The following is a 20820-nucleotide window of genomic DNA, read 5'->3' as shown; positions in this document are numbered from 1 at the left end:
CCTTAATCTGCCAGCAGTAAAAATTGAGTGGCCAGTGCATTGCTTGGTTAGATTCAAATATACCATGGCTTCATTTGTGCAATAAGATAGCTCTCTGAAGGTCTTATCCTGAAAAACGTGTATTTTGGATATTTTAATCCAAAGCTGTTATACCTCTTAGAGAAACCTGATCCGATTTTAACATTTCTTGCTATGTAATTGATAACAAAGAGTTCCTATGGAAGGTCATTTTCTCCTTCTTATGAAAATTTACCATAATTAAAAGATAATAAGGAATGGAATGCTTCATAGTACTGTCATCATTTCTACTATCATAAATGCTATTTATCTTAATGCTTTCTACAACAGGGGTCTGAATGAGATGGAGTTGGATGCTTCATCTATGGAAAAGAGATTTGCCTTTAAGTTTCTAAAGAAAATTTTAAAATACATTGATTCTGCTCAAGAGTTTGTTGCGCATTTGGGTAAGCTGCAGATTTTATTTTGAAAATAATTTAAATTGTTGATATTTATATATTTGCATTGATATGTTTAACCTTATCACGACCACTATTTTCAATACATTTAAGAAACTTAAATTCTGTCTTTTAATTTGCAGATTGAATTCTTGGACATCTGTAACTTGCTAAACTGTTTCTGCTGGTTTATTTGTATTTCAGCAAAACTAAGTTTGCATAGCTATATAAAAGAGCTATTGTGTTATTTATTGTTAGAGTTCTTACTCATGTCTGCCTTGATTGTATCCTTGCAGAAGCCCTTGTAACCAGTGGAAAAACTGAAAAATCTCCACATGAGCAAGAAATAAAATTTTTTGCCAAAGTGAGTGATTTAGTATTTCAAGTAAAGTACATATACATTCCATTATACAGAACATGGAAATTTGTAGTGTTAGACTGCTTTTCAGGTAATGCAAATATATTTTTTCAATTTTTTTCATGGTAAGTAATCAATTAAATGTTGTTAACAAATATTTAAAAATGTCTTCAAAAGTATTTCAATATATTTGTTGGATTCAAGTATTTCAAAATTTTTCAATTGAAGGAACATAGAAATTAAAAGGCAGCTTATTTATTACATGAAATTAAATACTCTCGCTGAACATATAAATTATTTCTGAAAAATTTTGCCTAGTTCTATCACTGAAGTGCATAATACCATTTAATGAACAGGAAGAAGTGTTCCTATGCATAGTGATGTCATACACATTAGCGTACCTCATCAGAAAAATGTCAGTAATCAGATTTGAAGTAAGGAACATTTCGAATTTAATTTAGGATCTTAAAATAAAAAAAAAGGCTCTCTCCTTTTTTATGTGTACTGGACAGTTATGTAAATAATGGAGAGGAAGGGTCCTCTTAGTTCGATGATATTTGTCACTGTTGAATGTGAGAAGAGTAAGCCTGCAATATTAGATCCAAAATACTTAGATCTGTATATCTCTGTTTATTATTTATTGAACTTTTAAGTAAAATCGTAAGACTTAAGGTTTTAATTTATATGACTTTGTGCCAGAAGTGAGAAAATACAACTGTTACAGAACTTCTAAAATTCTTTGAATGAACTTTGACCAATCAGAGCATTGTTGCTACATTTACCATTGTGCTCTGTGAAAAATACATTTTGTATCTGTATTTCTTAGGTTCTTTTACCATTAGTTGATCAGTACTTTACAAATCACTGCCTCTACTTCCTGTCTTCTCCAACAAAAACACTCAGTAGCAGTGGATATGCTTCAAATAAGGAAAAGGAAATGGTAGCAAGGTAAGTAGAAAATTAAGATATACATAGGAAGGTTCTATACAGACAATTAAAGATCTCAGATTAAAGAGAAAGATAGTTTAAAAGCTCAGTTTCCTCAGAAAGTGAATAGTTTATTCTGTATTAGAATGGCAATTAGTGAACAGTACTCCTCATTTTATTATTCTTTAATATATAATTAAGGAGTTAAGTATATATACTAATTTATATATAATTAGTATATATATACAATATATAATTGTGGATGATAACATCAAGAACATTAATGAATGATTCTGCCTGCAGTGGAACTAATAGAACTTAGTTTCTGATGGGTTTACTTTTCCTTGTTGATGGTAGTTTCCGGTTGAAGCTCATCCCACTGTTGGGTCATTTAAATGGTCTCACATTTAAATTTTCAGATATAGAAAAAAAAAGTGAAAATACCATGATGCAGCTTTTCAGAGGTAATTATAGAGTCTTTTTTCTCTCCAAAATTACTTCTGCCCCTGCACAAAGATTGCTGGAATTTAATAATTTTTAGTTGTCTGTACTGTTTCAGATTTGGTTGGAATCAGCCATTTGACTCAAAGTTATTCTAGAAGACTCAATTAAAAAGAGACAGTTGCCTTTTAATTTATAATGTGTTGCCTTTACAAAAATATGAATTTCATTTTTCTGCAATTAACATTTTTAAATTAATATTTAATTTGGTTTAACTATGACTGACGTTTAATATTTTTCTTGCCGATTTTTTTCTCCCCCTTAAAGGTGTGATGCTAGTTAATTTCTTTGGGAAATTTTGTATCACAGTCTTTCAAAGTGTCTTTTACTCTCATGCTTTCTTACTTTAACTGTCAGTTTCTCAAATTTCTTTTGCTTTCCTTCACTATGTCAACCGGAGTTGACTACATTTTCCAACAGAGGAGTAGATAGAAAATCTGAAAGTAAAGCTTACTTACTGTTACATAAGATCAGGCCTAGCACTGAATTTCCTAGATTCCATTCTTCAGTTTCTCTTCCAACTTATTTTTGTATTTCTCTGAATTATTATTACCCTTTTGTCTCCATCTTCTAGATGGCTGGTAGTCCTTATATAGCAGTTGCCCATAAGAGTGAGTGTTAAGTCCCTAAGATTCTGCTTTACTGAGCTTTTAGATATATTATATACAAATGTGCAAGGTAGTCCTTCAGTAGCTACGGAAGTCAGCTCAGGCTTCATCTTGTCAGCAGTGGCTGAACACAGAGTAATTTATTTATGAAGGATATCTTTGCAAATTGTTTTAAATAGTATGAAGGTTTGTAACGTTCATTTCCTGCAGAATGCCAAGGAAAACACTAAAATGATACTGTTTTTCTTGTTCTTACACAAAAATTCATATTCAGAAATAATAACCTTAAAGAATGACTCAACCATATAATATACAATTGTTGGAAACCACTGTAATCCAGAAAGTTTCACATTTCAAGTTATCTCTGAAGTAGTGGAGGTTGGAAAATGAGAGAATTCAGAATCTTCAAAAAGCTATTCTGCTTATTGTAGTTACTTGACTGACCGTTATCATCATGTATGATTCAAAATACACTTTCCAGGAACTAGGTTGTGTTTTCTCTTTCATATTCCTACTGCTCTTTACCTCATATTCTAACTAATGCTTTAATCTTTGTCTTGTTTTGTCTTGCTCTTTCTGTTCTTTTCTACTTTAGCCTGTTCTGCAAACTAGCTGCTCTTGTTAGACATAGGATCTCACTTTTTGGTAAGTTGTTAAGAAAGATCTTGATAAAGTTAAAAATATAAAGAATGTAGAACAATTGCTTCTATGTTACCTGAAACTTTTCACAAGCTGTAGACAAAATTCTATCAGCTGATGCATAAACTTCCAGTACAATTAGTGAGTGCATTGAACATGGCTCTGAAGCTAACAGTTAATAGAATATGCAAAGTGTTGGAGCAGGAAGAAATAACAGCTTCTAGAATTTTCAGACTCCTTTAAAAAAATCTCATGCCTTTGCAGTTACTTTTAGCTTTTCAAAAATCATGTTATACTAATTGTTTTGATTTCTGTCATCCCGCTGTTGAATCCAATAGATTAATTTCTCAAGTGGCTAGGGGGATGTAGGGAAAAATAACATACCTTTTTCAAAGATGTTGGTAAGAAAACTATGAAAGAAATGTAGTTAGTACAAGATACAAAGTTCAGAATGTTGCAGGGTCAGGTGATGAAAATGAGCCGTAAGTAGACAGCTTTTTGGTTGTTGTATGGAAACGGACTTAAGAAATTGAAAGTTAGTTCTAGAATCAGACCTAACTCTCCCTCCAGTGACCTAACGTGGGAGAATTATGTCATATCTTGTTTAACCTGTGCATCTCCAATGATGACATTTTGGATCATTAGATTATCCTACATTTTCTATACTACTGTGCTCTCATAATACCTCTTTCTAACCAGGTAGTGATTCTGCTACAATGGTGAACTGCCTGCACATCTTAGCTCAGTCTCTTGACACACGGTAAGTTTGCAACATTCATACCAACTGCAAAGTACATAGGTGCTGCAGAGCTTTTCAGGAGCAGTTGGATCGTTTCTGTATTTTTTATTCTTTATTTGTAATTAGTGATATTAGCAGTATCAATAATTTAGATATTGACCTCCATTTTAGCAGATTTTGTCTGAAGGGCTTAATCTACATTTTTCTGTTCAATGCTTGTCATTAAAACATTGAAAAATTTGTCACCCTTTCCAAGGGCATCTGAAGACTTTATTGGGAGATATAAATAACATAAACTTTGGAACTGCAAGTATTGATACCCATAGATATTGAGACAGTTCAATGCGTATTGGAAAATTTGGCATTAGAAGTATACAGAATCTATTAATATATGGGCACAGTTATATTTGCTGACTTTTACTGTTTACCATTGAAATGCTTATGAAGGTTAAAACACAGGCCAGGATAGTTTTCTAACTGGAGCTGTTTTCTGGCTTGGTTATGTTATATAGCAGCCTGGCAATGAACTCATTGTGAATAACACTGGAAATCTTCATTGAGGGATTGGAGAAGAGTGCAAAAAATTTAAGGAATGGAACCGTGATGCTGCTATTGCTGTTGCATTTTCTAGATTTAGGGTGCTTTTGAAGATAGTTAAGCGTGTATCCTGACTTGCATACCTAGTTATTGAGGATCCCATAAAAATTTAGGGGTTAAGAGTTATTTTTCATGAGCATATTGTACAGAGGAGCTTTCTCACATTAGCTGAGGAGGCAGTATGTTATATGAAAGCAGATCACAAAAACTGGGAAGACAAGACTGAGGAAGCAAGTTCTTTGTTGTTATTATTTTGTATGAAATACTGCAAGCTAATTGTTGCTTATACTGCTATGTACAGGTAACTGTCCTTTTCAGTTCATAATGTAAAGTTCAATGATACACGTGTGTATCTTCAAGAACTGATTGAGTGTAACTAATATGTACATATATATCTATACAACTACTAAAGATTGATGCAAAGTTAATATTTTTCCCGTACTATTTTTTTTTAGAACTGTTATGAAATCAGGATCTGAGCTTGTTAAAGCTGGATTGCGTGCCTTTTTTGAAAATGCAGCTGAAGACCTGGAAAAAACTTCAGAAAATCTTAAACTTGGAAAATTTACCCATTCACGAACTCAAATCAAGGGTGTTTCACAGAATATCAATTATACTACAGTAGCATTGTTACCAATCTTGACATCGATTTTTGAACATATTTCACAATATCATTTTGGAATTGATTTACTCTGTAAGTCTTTTATTTTTGAAGTTTTTTCTGTTACAATTATACAAATGCTTTTTAGAAATTATTGCATGAATTCAAAGGGTGAAATTCTATTTTCAGTAAAATGCACATTTCCAGCATTATATCTGAAATTAGCTGCATAGTACTATAATTTCTACTGCATGTTTAAAAATAACAGTTGATAAGTTTCAAGTTAATTATGTAGGGTATTTCTCCAAACACTGAGAGAGTGAAATTAAAATTTCCCCTTAAATGCTTTCTTGCCAGCTATGTGGATGAGACTAATTTCCTACAGAAAATTAAATTATGCTTATTTTTGTTACTTCTATGTCTTTGCTAGATTGAAGAAGATAACTCATTGTTAATTTCTTGTGGGGTTTTTGTTACAAAATTACTTTAGTTCTTTTAATTTGAATTTTCCTTATTTTTAGTATCATTTAATTTAAAATTACTGAAATGACTCCTTGAGATTCAGCAATATGCTATTCCAAAATTTTGTATATATTTGGGTGATCACAGTTCCAAAGCAGAAGCTAATTGTAAGATTGATAGCCATGAAAAGACTTTCTTTAAAAAGGTGGGGAGCCTTTAGATCATGTTTGTAGATGTTAGACACACTGACTGATGTGTTTTAGTTTAAAATGGTACTCTGCAAGTGTGATAACCTGCAATAACTTAATAGCAAGTATCTGCTGGCCTCTTGGAATATCTGATATTCTGTTAGGTTTTGGAAAGAAGGTAGAGGACAGACCAGGTATCAGGGAAATTGAAGATAAATAACACATGGAGTATTGACAGCCTAGAATGTTCAGTGATACATATGCTAAAAGTTTTAGACACCGTTTATCAGGTTGCGTAAAACATATGTTTAATATTTGGAAAGTAGTCTTTAGTTGAATTAATACTGAGAATCTACTTCTTATTTTCCTTTAGTGGGTGATGTACAAGTTTCATGTTACAGAATTCTTTGTAGCCTCTATTCCCTTGGGACTGGGAAGAACATCTATGTTGAAAGGTATTGAAAGAAAAACTCTGCATGTAAAATTTTCTCCTCTTCAGGAGTGTGTTGTTTAGGTAATAAAGCAGTTTGAATGAAAGATCAATCTGAAACGGTGTGAGCATATTTAAAATACACTTTAGCTGGAATGTAGTTGCCTGTATCTTAGAGTTCAATTCCACACAAAAAAAACTCCAACCCAGAACTAAATAAAAGCAAACAACTCATCCTGCATATGGCAGTGTATCTGCAGGGAGTTTATTTTTCCCATAGGGGAAGGCAAATTTTTCCATGGCTTGCCATTAAGTTTCCCAGTTTCGCTACTGCATGTTGCTGTGGTAAGTAGGTTGAGTACTAAGTAGGCTGTGTTTGTCTCACCTAAGTTTATACAGAGTTCTCAAAATAGTTGTCCTGAGCATAAAATCCTGAGCATATGTAGAACATTCTGACAGCCTTTAACTCTACAATAGAAATGACTTTACCTGTTTCTTGCATTTTAAAAAGAATAGGGTGTACAAATCCTTTAAACATCTGGTTGCTATCATATGTTCCAAGCCCTGGATTTTAGATCCTCTTCCATTAAAAGAGGCTCAGATCCATTTCTGCTGCTTCAGAAGAGAGAACCCTAATTGTTGGTCTGTCCATCACAAGACAGGAGCCAAGTTAATCGCAACCCTTCCTTATGCTACTGAAGGCTTTAGGTTAGGTGCTTTTCGTGATCTTTCTTATAATGAAAAGTTTAAGATTCACAGGGCCTGAGGGAGAGATTGAACTGGAGGAACTACAACTCTGTAGTCTTGTTAGGAGAGGCTTTGCCTAGTATGAGGAGTGCTGGTCTTCCTTCCTTCCAGAGTTTATTCAGTAATTCTTTCATGCAAAAATGGAAGAGCAGTCTGGTGGACATACTGTCTCTTTCCTCCCACTCTGCATGCCTGTATGCATGTGCACAAGCTCATTCTTGTGTATGTCCGCATTTGGTCATTTATATGTCCTTCACTAAATTACAAAGGTAGACTATCTCCTCTTTCTGGGTTAGAAAATCTTAAATACTCTTTGACACAGATCTGATAGGAAAAATAGGAAGTGCCTTACCCCTACTCTAACTAGCAGTCAGAGTCTGCTGATGGGAAAGAAGAGGTGACTGTGCTTGAGTTTCATTTCGGTGAGAAGAGCTCACAGCACAGGCCTCCACTTGATTGGCAAGAGCTGTAAGCACTGGACAGTTACATTAAACACTGATGGTGGTAGCAGCATCGCCTTTTTCTACTGCAGTTGTCTTCTTACAAGGGATGAGTGATCAGATCAGGTGTACCCGAGGAAATGAATTTGTCCCCTAAGGCTGTATGAGAGGTTTCCAGCTGTGGATTTCATTTAGTTTGGTTTTTGCTAGACTCACTTAGGCTCTTAAATTAAGGCTGTAGGCAGACATCAGTGTCTAGGTGGGAGACAGGATTTCAAACGCACTGCTTAATATTTCAGCAAAACTTATAAGTGAATGATTGAGCTGACTTAACAGTTATTGAAGTTAAACAATGCTCAGATTTAGGATCAAAGTGCAGTTTTTCTCCTAGTGAATTTTGGCAGGGACATTAGGTAGTTTTACCTTCCATTGCAGGATGAGTCATAGTTCACTTTTCATAGGCGAGTATCATTTTTCATGGCTGAAATAGTTCAGCTTATTCTGCAAGACTCCTGGCTGCTGAGGCTCAGGACTAAAACTAAGTTGGATTGCTGCTGCTGCCTTGATGTGGCAAACTTGCATTGTCAAGGGTTTTAGCCTTTGCACAAGGAGTGCTTAGCTTGTTTAGGATGTTGGAGATGATTCTGATTTCTCTGTGGACCTTTCTTCTCTAAGCGTCTCTGTAGTTAATACAGGTTGAGGACTGGATGCGAAATGCAGTAGTCCTGGACTACTTTGAGCCCTAATACTCTACCTGCAAGTGTAGCGTTATTCACAGAATCACAGAATGTTAGGGGTTGGAAGGGACCTCTGTGGGTCATCTAGTCCAACCCCCTAATTATTGCTATAAGCATTCTGACTATGAATTCTGTACCCAGGTGCCCATTTCTTTTCATTCACTGCATCAGAAATTTAGGTCCTGAATGCGGGCTTGAAAATTCCCTTTTCATACCCAGTACCCAAAAGTTATATGCCCCTTTATGGTGTCTCGGTCTTTTCCTGGTTAGTTTATAGAAACACATTTCCAAAGGATTTTTAGCAAAAATTATGAAATAGCTGTATCAGTAATAGGAAATACAAACTTCTGCCTAAGTTAAGAAATTATAGCACTATGTATGTAGTTAAATATGACAAAATTAACTGCTGTATCCAGTCATACGTATATATCCAGATTGTTATGTTTAAGCCTTCAGTTTGACCTATTGGAGCCTTCTCAAAATGAAGAATGCCAAAGAATGCCAAAGAAAGTCTGTTATAACAATGGTACAATAGGAAATGCTTCTTCATGACTACCATCAGTTGGCAGTTTTTAATCTTGCTTTGGTTTTTCAAAGTCTAGATTGATTTGATTACGTTTCAAATGTTTTCCACTTCCTCCAAGACTTGCACATCAGCTTCTAACAGTTCTTCGTCATCCTTTGAAGCAAATGTCTCCAGTTAGTTGTTTCCTAACATATTTTGTCTAAAGGGTTAATTTGGCTTTTTAGGTACCTTTTATTCAATTAGTTCTATTGAACCATTCAGTTCCCTGAGTGTATGTATGTATATATAGAGAAAAGAAGTGAAATCTTCAAAAAGGGTATGACTGCCAAAGCAAATTCCTATTGATTATATGCATTTACTCCTTGTTTAAGCAAACTAAAGGTATAATAAGAATATGCAGTTACTAATATGTTCTTTGTGCATATTCTAGACATGTTTTCTATAGTTTGTAATCACACAGTTGCACTGTGGAGCAGTTTATCTTTAATATACAATACTTGGTGGATGTTGTTTTTCTTTAAAAACTGTTTCTTATAGCACTGTAATTTCCAGTAATTTTGTTCATGTGAGAAATATAATTTTTCAAAATAGCCAAACAGTTCCTAGTGTATTACAAAGATGAACTAAATCAGCAATAAATGTTGATACTGCTTTATAGTGCATGCTAGACACCGAAAGCCTAGTGAAAGACTTTTTCTCTTGGATAACTTTTAGTGTCTCTCATATTCAGGCAGCGTCCTGCACTTGGTGAGTGCTTAGCATCTCTTGCAGCAGCCATTCCCGTAGCATTCCTCGAACCTTCTCTCAACCATTACAACCCATTGTCAGTTTTCAACACAAAAAGTGCAAGAGAAAGAGCGAGTAAGTACTGCTCCTCATGCAAAAAAAAAAAAGGTGTTTGTTCCTCTCCAACTAATAGTAATAGAAAGAAATTGTAATAATGAAAAAAACTCCAAATGTATGCCTCAGTAGAAAAATCCTACTATTGCTCTTTAATTACTTGTCATTTTAGCCTTGCTCTGCTTTGTTGAGGCTATGTTAACATTGTTCCCTTTCTCCTAGCATATCTGTATATTTTTCTGAACACAGTGTTTGAATTCTTTGCTGAAACTGCATACTGTAATATTTGAAGTTAGTCATAAATCATACCTACGTTGCAAACATTTTTAGCAAATTGTACAGTGTGTTCTTACTAGCAACATGCAAGAAGTGTAATATCTTATTTATGTGAACAGGAAAATTATCTTCTTGTTCTTGTTGTCTTACCAGTACTCCAATGCAGTTTGGCATAGGGAACTCCTGACAGAATATGACTTTGATTCCATGAAACCTTAATCAAAGTAGCATGTGTCCTTTCACACAGATTTTCTTTGCTTGCTTCTCTCCCAACTGACTCTTGATAGACTCTGAAAGTATTTCAGTATTTTCCCCATTGATCCATGTCAGAGTCATTACCTGCCAAAATCATTGTTCCTTTAAACAAACAAACAAAAAAAAGTAGGTAGATCGATTCCGTACGCTTCATAAGTTTTTCAATATTAAAGCAGTTATGGAAAAGCTTGTGCTAGCCCTTCCTTCCTGTCAGCTCTACTTTATAGAAGCAGCACTGGTGGAAGAAGAATTTTGCTAGAGTGACTGGCATTAGATCATGTTGAGTTGTTAATTGCTGAATAAGCACCCTTCAGTTTCTAATACAAGCATCCAACAATTGGAATTCTTTACTGACATATTTGTTGGGAGATAGATGTGCAGAGTTCATGAACTAGGTACATTTTAATTTTAGTCTCAGCCATAGTTTTAAGCTATTTGTTTCTTTTTCCCAGAGATGGCTTTGGGCTGCTCACCAGATAACTGCAGGACACCTTATGGTAAAGCCATAGCTTTATGGCAGCTATTGTCTACATCGGCGCTATATGCACATCATCAGAAAGACATAATTCATGAGATTAGAGACCAATGTATACCCCAAAGTCTTACTACAGTTACGTCTGCCCAAGATGGTGACAGAAAAAAACTTGAGTGACAATGTTATTTATATTTAGGGTTTAAACATAGATGAACATAGATGTTCTCTTTTATTTAGTTAATTAGTCTTTTGCTTTTCTACTCTTACTTGGCAGTTTTAGGTATGCCTGACAGAGTAGAAGAGATGTGTCCAGAGATCCCTCAGTTGGATGGACTAATAAAAGAAATTAACGATTTAGCAGAGTCTGGAGCAAGGTATACTGAAATGCCTCATGTAATTGAGGTTATCTTACCCATGCTATGCAACTATTTATCCTACTGGTGGGAAAGAGGATCTGAGAGTGTTCCTCAAAGTGCTGGGCCTTGCTGTACAATGATAACATCTGAGCATCTGAGCATCGTTCTTGGAAACATTCTAAAAATCATTAACAACAATCTGGGAATAGATGAAGCATCTTGGATGAAAAGAATTGCAGGTACTGTAAATATTTTTAAGGAGTATTTGTACCTAATAATATTTCATTACTTTGCCACACTTTACCATATTACCCAGTGATACAATAATAATAAATTGTAATTAAAAACAGCAGGAAAGAAAGATAAAGAGTAGATAAGTAACAATAAGAAAAAGATAATTTTAAAAAAAATATTGTTATTTTTATGCATGCATTGTCACAGACTCACATAATGTTCGGGTTTAGAAGGGATTTCTGTGGGTCATCTAGTCCAACCCCCCTGCCGAAGCAGGGTCACCTACAGCAGGCTGCACAGGACCGCGTCTAGGCGAGTCTTCAATATCTCCAGAGAGGGAGATCACTGTAAGCAGAGAGCTTTCTATACAACATAATGGATTTTGAAAATCTTACCTTCTGTATCCATTGTATAAGAGCCTTGGCATTTAATTTGGAGTTGTGAATTCCATTGATTTGCAAGAAACCTAAGAACTGAGTATTGTAGTAGAGGGTATAAGTCCTGTGAATTTGTCCTGATATTTCATGAACAGAAAGAGAAAGAAAGTGTACATGGTGAAATAATCCCAAGTTCAGAGTTATTTGCTTTGCCTGAGTAACTGTGCCAGGTATTAAATGAGCAGAAAGATTTCTCTCAAAAGTCCTGTAACATTTAGTAGCTATCTAGGGAAATTTACTGTATCCAAATTTTATCATTCTTCTTAAACAGTTTAAGAGTATAATATGCAATAAGGTGGTTCTAGAAAATCTATGTAAAGGTAATAATTTCTTGCTAGATTTTAATGGCCCATTGGTACTGGGTTTCCAGTATTACTTTAAGTACTTGAAGTTCTTTAATAATAATAAGGATTCCATTAAAATTTAGTAAGATGTTTGCTGCTTAATTGTGGAGACCACTGCTTGCAGTTTTGTAGTGGCTGCTTATCTATGTAAGGAGATACTATACTAGTGTGGTTCTTGCAAGGATTTTTGACTCAGGTGGTCTGCATTTTATTACTAATGCTTGTACAAAATAGAGCTATAATCTTGAATTAGTCATTAATTCTCTGCCTTATAGCTTGCCCAAGCAAAAGAGGTAAAGGAATTCTTCCAGAACACTATCTTCTGACTATTTTCTGACATTGTATACAAAAATACTACACACAAAAAAAACCCGCAGTATTTTTGTGAGGACTTTGTGTCTCAGTCCCTACTAGGTTCTATAGTTAGAGACATGTGACTTGCCCAAACCATGGTAGTTTAATTGACTTGACTGAAACACTTATAATCTGAATTCCCAGTAACTGGCTTTTAATCTCTCAGTACACACCAATTTTACAAAGCTATATTCATAGTTTTATTAATAATTTTATTATGCTCCAGAAATATGTGAAGCACTATAACTGCAGAGTTTATATAAATATGATGAAAAACATGAATTGTGCATTAATCATAGGATTGTTTATATTTTTATGTATAGTTTATGCTCAACCCATCATCAGCAAAGCCAGGCCTGATCTGCTCAAAACTCACTTTATTCCAACATTGGAGAAACTGAAGAAGAAAGCTATAAAGATTGTGATGGAAGAGGAGCAACTGAGAGCAGATAGTAAAGCTGACACCCAAGAAGCTGAGCTACTCATTCTCGATGAGTTTGCTGTTCTTTGTAGAGACCTTTATGCCTTCTATCCAATATTGATACGTTACGTAGACAACAACAGGTAAACAAAAACTAATAATTCAAGTCATATTTATTAATGTACTGGAGTCCATGATCAGATAATTAGAAAAAATACAATGCATTTAATGTGCTAAGAATCAGATCCTGAGCATTTTAAGATTCATAACTTACAGAATGATGCACCTTGAATTCACACCTTTTTCTCACATGCGTTTTGCTTATTTGGTTGTATTGTAACTGCACTATTATAATTGAGAATGCATATACTGATCAGGCTTGTTATATATGCTACTGCAGCCCAATGAAATTACAAATGAATATGCCTTTCAAAAACTGAAAAATGGCAAAAACCCTTAACTGTTAATAAAGGGGTGAAAACCTATTTCTCCTCAATTGAGGAATTCTATTTGTAGATAATACTACAAAGGTGTTAATCTTTTGTGTTGTTTTTTTAAGACGGAAAATAAAAAGAGTGTGGAAAACATTGTATTGCCTTTGGAATTACCAAAAGTTTTTCTCCTCAACCATTTACTGAAGGATTATTCTGTGCCTACGCTTTCCCTTTCCTTTGTCCCAGATCATGACCCCAAGATGCTCTTCAGAAGATTATCTGAAGTATCTATAGTATCTCAGCATCTGCAGTATCTTAATCATATCCTTAACACCATTTTTCTTCTTTACACAATCGTTGTCCACTTATATTTTTCAGTTGTTAGTACATATTGGGCTATTTAGGAGCATTTTCATTGCATGCATGATCATTTATGCTGTGAACCAATTTACACTAAGAATTATTTGCTTTTTCTAGATGAACTCAAGGCCTTACTATGTCAGACCTTGTTGGCAAGGAAACACTTCAAATTTTTAAAAAACACAAATTTAACTGGGCTGTGGAGAAATCCAACTGGGAAAGACAGAGTTAATGAGCATAAGTTACAACATAATAAATCCTTCCATGTCTGCTATCAGATGCCCGCTTTATGTATGGTCATATTAATGCATTTTAATTTAGAGACATTTAAGAGGGCTGCATCTGTTGGTTCATTTGCCCAAGTTTTCTGAGCATCCTTGTGCAGACAGACCCAGACTGAAGTGGTATTAGTTCCTGGATTACCAAAATAAACCAATTGAAGAAGTCAGTCCTTACAGCTCTACCCACTCATTCATTTCCCAGTACTCTTCCTCCTCTTCCCATTATAGTGTTCTTTTTTGGATCAACACAAAGTTTTGATAACGGTTTTGTTATGGGGTGGAAAAGAAAAGTGATAGGGCAATAGCTGTAGAAAGAGTTTTGCTTTTCAACCAGGTCTGTTTTCTAGTCTGGTTCGCAGATCAGGCACAAAAGCGTGTTGGCACCATGGGGAGGAGGAGCAGGCAGAAATAAGTAGCCAAGAATTAGGAGTTTTGCTGGAGATGAGTTAAACTGGTATGAAAAATGGTGTCTCTAACTATGGTCATGGAAAATTAAGTGATTCTCCTTAAGTTCCAAGTTTGACAATACAAATGTAACCTGATATATTAAATACAGTTTGTTACATTCAGTTTTCTTATTTTAAATGTCTTATTTTCAATTTCTCCTGTTTTTGTAATTAGATCCAATTGGCTAAAGAAACCAGATGCAGATTCTGATGAACTCTTTCGAATGGTAGCTGAAGTTTTTATCCTGTGGTGTAAATCACATGTAAGATAAGATGTATGCTTTTTCTTCCATTTCATTCTATCTTTAAATATAAATGTGGAACATGCAGATGAATTAAACTTTTGGTGATTTTTTTTTTTCATCTTCAGAATTTCAAAAGAGAAGAACAGAATTTTGTGATTCAAAATGAAATCAACAATTTGGCATTTTTAACTGGTGACACCAAGAGCAAGATGTCTAAAGTAAGTTAATAAAAGTTTGTGGATCAGTTAATTCTTCAGCATGTGTTTAGTATGTTGTAAGAAAGCTCTGAAAAGCTATTGCAGCTGCTGCGCTGGTAGAAGAAATAAAAAATAGTTTTGCTTCTTGATGATAGACATGACAACTACTATGCAAAATATAGGCTATGTACCTTAGAGTTACTTATTAAGTGTCTGCTAAGTAGTCAGAGACATAAGATTAAAATAAAGGTCTTCATTTGAAAAAGTTACACGTATAAGAGAATATGGGTTTTAACATATAATATGGGTTGTTGATCTTTCAGAAAAAAAAAAAAGGTAAACTGTTTTATAAAAGTGAGTGAAGAAAAATTGGTTGCCTGGTCTTGTGAATGTCAGTCAGTTTTGTTCTGTCAACTTCGGTAAAGGAATGCTATCTATGTATATACATCTTTATTCATACATATGGCTTGCCACCAGTGCACTGTTTTTCTTGTTTCTTATTAATGACCACATTCATTTCTTTTTTGCTCATTTTCAATATGACAAGATGCCGACATCATGGCTGGAAAGTACATTTATTATCTGTATAATAGAGAGAATGCATGTTGTCAAGTTAAAAAATGCCATTTAGACATAGCTGAGGAAGATTGTCTTACTTAACTAAAGCCAGCTGAAATGTAGTTCTGAATTAGTGTTGGTAAATGTAGCAAAGTACCCTTTGTTTTATTTGTATTTGTTAATGTGTTTGGAGTAATCCTATTTTAAAAGTGTTCCAGAGAAGTGATGGGATTTATTGTTTTGTGTGTCACTATATTTTGATTGTCTGTAACCTAGCTGCTGTAAGTTCAACTTTAGACAATAGAGACTCAGATAAAAAGTGCCATTACATTTCTTAATTGTCTTAAAAAAAAGTTTGCTTCTTGTCTACTACATATTTTTAAATTCTGAAACTTGGTTAAGCTAAACCCTGATATTGGAAAGTTTAAAAGCAAAAATAACAGATTTTCTGCTTGTCATTAGTTCATGACTGGCACTGAACAGCAATTCAAACTGTGATGATGAGTAGTGGGAACAGTCCAGGTTATTTGATGATCAATTGCACAATAAAAGTCTAACACATAGCTCTGTACTTTTTATCCTGTGGCAATCCCTACACATATATTTAATACATGTACTTCGATGTTTATACGTTAGAATTGGCCTGAGGAGCCAAGAATTAGGTGTACTGTTTCTTTTAAAAGATGATATGTTAGAATCATGTGGTTCATACTTAATCTGAATTGTGTCTCAGTGCAACATTGATAATAGGATAATATGGTGTAAACTGCTAGTGTCATGTTTTAGTCAGTCAGGCATGGCAGGAATGATAAAATAAAGAACAGGTATCGCTCATACTGCTCCGATTTGGATAAAATCACAAGAATATAAAATCAAGTATCCATACGACCCAAATTTGAAAAAGTTTGGGTTTGAGATTAAATTTTCAAATGCCTGTTCTGTATATTTAAATGTATAGATATATTATGTATAAATACTTGTGTAAATATATTTGTACATAACAGGGATGTAGATGCATATGTAAATGTATTTTTCTTCATATGGGTATACAGTACAGGGATATTATACATTTTTTATACTCATATAGTTTTTTGTAAGCATATTAATATCAAATCATAGCATTCAAAGACACTGTGCATGTTTATTGCTAATATAGGAAGAAATTAAAGATTGTATTGTTTGTGACGGAATGTTTTATTAATATGGTACCATATCTGCAGGAGTGATTGCAGAACAGCTGATCATTTACATAAGCATTTGTTTCATTATGACTTACATACCATGATACAATACATAAGGCATCTTTTGGAAGTGTTGTATTGGTTTTCTAGATATGATTTCTAAGCATGAAATTGATAGCATTTCATAATATAGAATGTAAATGCTCTAAAACCAGTGCATTTATTAAAACATATATTTAGATCTGAATCAATTTTTTGTGAAGACTGCATAGTTTAGAATAAACAAGAAATTCTCTAAGTAACTGAACTTCAGGGTTTCTTACAAGGTTTCATCCTTACTTATATTCTAAGAGAATAATCAATAGAGGACATTACATTAGATAACACTATTTTTATAATTCCTTGCTTTAATATTAACTTCAGCTCAGGAAGTAGTATGCTAACAGAATAATTAGCACTTTCCTCTTTATCACCAGTTCCTCTTTATTCACGTTTTTTTTACTGGAAGCAATCATATCCAGTATTTATCAAGCATGAGAATGTATAGATAACTGTGAATATGAACGTTGGCTATTAACAGTTCGTCCAAGACAGAACAGGTTGGGGTCTCTTAAAGGAGTAACACCCCATGCTGATCTTGAACTGCTGTAGACAGCTGTCTGTCTTGCAACAGAGACTTAGTACTTTCCTAAAATACAAGATACTGTGATAGTACTGGTGCATAAGGTGTGATATATCATGTATGGAAGGTTCTATATCTTTACATGCCATATGCAGAAAAAAAATATACAGAGGGTGAGGATTAAGATTATTTATGAGTAGCTAATAGCAGTGGTAAAAAATGGTTCATCATTACAATCAATAAATTGATTAAGTACCCATTGTATTTTAATTATACAATAATAACTTTGTTAATATTTTCTCAAATAAATGTATTAACAGCTGAGCAAGTTTTTTAATTTTTCTTTTCTAAAAAAATGGCAGCAGATTGCTCGGAGGGGAATGGTAAGTTAGAGAACTTTCAGTCTGAGAGAGACTGGTAACTTAGATTGCACTGAAATAACAGATTTGTGATAGAAGTGTTGAAAGTGACAATTTAAACACATTCAACTCCACTAATCTGTTATTTTTGAACCCTTCATAGCTTTGTTGATAAAATAGCATTTTGATTAAGAAATAATGATGTCCTATTGTGTTTTGCAGTTTATTGGTATGAGACTAAATGTATACATTCATATGTACAGAGTAAATTTATAATACGTATGTGGGCAATTTTTCTGTGTAAATTTTGGAATCTAAATGAATGTGTGGCTGTATATATAACCTCAACTGATAAATGCATACATATTTTACTGAAGTTCTATTTGACTGGCCCTTGCTATTACTTTTTTTATCTACCTTTAAAAAGCATTTAGATAGACCTGTTATAGAAGTTTGAGGCAGTCATTAAACCCAAGTTTGTATCACAAAACTTCATTGTGGTTTATGCCTATTTGTAATATGTAATACATATTATCTGCAAATTTGCAATAATTAGAGAATTTCATGTTAGTATTTTCTGCAAGAATTTTAGATCTCTTCTTTGAGACTACTTCAATTGCACAGAATACGCTTCCTTTAGATATATAATGGTAAATCATGAGTGGATTACTTTTATGGTCTTCTCTAATAAAAGAAATATAATTAACATCTTGTCTTTACTTACCTTCAGTGTATATCTGCCGAGCCATGCCTGTGCAGCATCTACATATTTCACAAAACTGAAATTTTCTATTAAAATGTTATTTTTCTGAGCAACACATTAAAGATTCTAAGATGCTTAACACTTAATTTAATGACTAGTCTTTCAGTTTTTCTTGGTTCGTACCTGGTTTTCTTCACTATGTGATAAAAATACATTAGGACATAAAAAGAGATATTAATAGTAGTTCAGATTCAACATTTCAAGGCTAGTTCAAGTATCACAAGAACACAAAGTTACTGTTGGAGCTATCGCAGAAGGGGCGGCTAGGTGTGTTTATGGCTTTTTTCTGTTTGTTTTTAATCAGCAGTTTTCTATAGTATTTTCCCATGCTCGATCAAGGATTATTTTGAGTAACAGTTGAATTTTTTTGCAGTTTTACCGTAACTACATGGTTTTGTTGTTATCTTCTTAAGATTGCCTGACACAATGATAACATAGTATTGACTATGGAATACATGTTTACTTAAGGGCATTTATGGTATTAACATAATAAACAGGAAAAACTATGTATATATGAGAATTACAGTTGAGTTTGTAATAGTGTTCTCAAAATGGGTACCGCTGAGAGATATGAGCTTAAGTCAAGTTTTCTCTCAGGCTGTCTTCAAAATGGTAATGAGCTATGCAATGGGAAAATACATCTATAAATGAAATGCTGCATCTTCACAGTGATGCTTAATTTCCATTTCTAAACATAATTTTTCTCAATAATATTTTGGTGGGGTAAAGAGGTAGAAAGAGCAATTTTAGAGAAAATGTGAATAATTTTCGTTATTGGGCTACCCAGAGTTCCAGACACCTCCCTCCTTTTAACAATATTGGGAAAAGATGCAGTAATTAGTATATTGATGTGCTTACTTACTCGATGTACTTCCTTATGTGGTGAAACAACAAATGGTAGTGCTAAATAGTGACAGATAAATTCAGAAGTTCAATCATTTAATAAGGATTAAGCTGAATAAAAATTGTTTCACTAAGATTTCATTTGACTACACACTTAGTCTGTTGCTTTAGCTACAACCTTATAATATTTTTGTTGTCCTGATAAAGTAAGTTTATTACTAATTTATAAAATTATCATCTTTTCATCTCTTTTGCTTATGTTTTTTTTCCCTTTATTTTTCTTTCATACAGGCCATGCAAGTAAAGGTACAGGTCAAAGTGCATGATGTGTCTTTGTTTTAGATTGAGATGATCAGGCCTCAAGCATTCTGTCCATTGATCATAGCAGTGGCGTCACAAAGTGAAGGCCCAGGTTCCACCTGCTGTAAATTTTCTCCAAGTTAAAGTGGCAGTATTTGACCAGAGCAGCTGAAATTCCCTTTCGTACTCCTACATTGCTAAATGTGAAAATGTAGTAACATTACCTTTTGTAATTATTTTAGATGTACATTCCGCCTCTGCTGTCTTTCTGCAGTTTGATTTTTTTGCTAATACATTGAAGAAGACATTGTAAAAGCAATGCTGAAGTAGAGTCATCAGAAACATTTATTTGGCTTGTGATATTCAAGAAAAATATGTGGGAGAAATGTGCTATAACCTATACCTTGTCTGCAGATGAATAAAAGATTGTATTAGAACCAGTAAGTTCAAATAAGATACAGAGTTCAAATCCTACCTTTTTCCAAAATTAAAATGATCTTTACTAAAGATGTGAGGTGTGACAAAGGTTTTGAATAATCCTTGTTTCTTTTATGTATTTAATGTATTCAGAGCTTTCTTTGTCTCCAGTGAAACATAGTTCACTTTCCTTTGCATCATTCATACTACCTTTTTATTGATATGAATTTCTAATACGGATGAGTCTTTTTCAACCTATGGTGTGTTCTTCACTAGTGAAGCAGAATGACCAGCAAAATGGAGCATAAAACCCTTTCATCTTTCCTGTCACCCTGTGTGTTGAGAAGCACACATGAAGCTGTGAAGAGTTTTTAATCATTTAAATTTGAGGCATAAGTTAAAAAGTGAGCAGTTGTGTTAAACTAATAAACCTGATTTCACGCTTAGCTATTGTCAAACTTCCCCAGGTATACAGAATAGGATTTAATGAATGCTGTCATGATAATCTTGGAGAATTGAAGATTCAAGTAGAGATGGAAATACTAAAAATATTAATTCCATCAATTTAACCAGTTTTAGCTATTTTTTTTTAGTATGAATAAATTCTTTTTTCTTTTTGATTGTATATATGAATCTACTGGGGAACCTGTAATTCTTTTTCTGTATATATTTGTTGAAGAAATGTCCTTTTAGCACAGTTAATTATTTAGGGAAAATATATCCAATTTAATGCTCTTGTGAAATGAAGGTATTGTGTTTATTCACATAGGTGCATATTAGAATTGAAAGAGAGATAATTTTGTTGTCATTTAAGTTTCTGTCCGTGACTCCACTTATACATTTATCAGCAGGAGCTGGGAATTCACA

General features: G+C 33.8%; 1 protein-coding gene across 5 annotated transcripts in view; it reads left to right on the top strand.

Moving 5' to 3' along the window:
• Positions 1 to 20820, top strand: part of RYR3 (ryanodine receptor 3) — a 246915-nt gene that overhangs the window by 182905 nt on the left and 43190 nt on the right. For all 5 annotated transcript variants that reach the window (XM_075426096.1, XM_075426095.1, XM_075426093.1 and 2 more), the window contains 12 exons: positions 349 to 464; positions 752 to 819; positions 1640 to 1761; positions 3445 to 3494; positions 4188 to 4248; positions 5280 to 5518; positions 6449 to 6530; positions 9686 to 9816; positions 11076 to 11396; positions 12850 to 13090; positions 14644 to 14731; positions 14839 to 14931. In XM_075426096.1, coding sequence (XP_075282211.1) covers positions 349 to 464; positions 752 to 819; positions 1640 to 1761; positions 3445 to 3494; positions 4188 to 4248; positions 5280 to 5518; positions 6449 to 6530; positions 9686 to 9816; positions 11076 to 11396; positions 12850 to 13090; positions 14644 to 14731; positions 14839 to 14931 — 1612 coding nt within the window. The remainder of the gene's footprint in view (positions 1 to 348; positions 465 to 751; positions 820 to 1639; positions 1762 to 3444; positions 3495 to 4187; positions 4249 to 5279; positions 5519 to 6448; positions 6531 to 9685; positions 9817 to 11075; positions 11397 to 12849; positions 13091 to 14643; positions 14732 to 14838; positions 14932 to 20820) is intronic.

Source organism: Opisthocomus hoazin, chromosome 7 (assembly GCF_030867145.1).
Source record: "Opisthocomus hoazin isolate bOpiHoa1 chromosome 7, bOpiHoa1.hap1, whole genome shotgun sequence".
Lineage (NCBI taxonomy): Eukaryota > Metazoa > Chordata > Aves > Opisthocomiformes > Opisthocomidae > Opisthocomus > Opisthocomus hoazin.
Note: the sequence above shows the minus strand (reverse complement) of the source record. Positions and strands in the feature narration are given on the sequence as shown.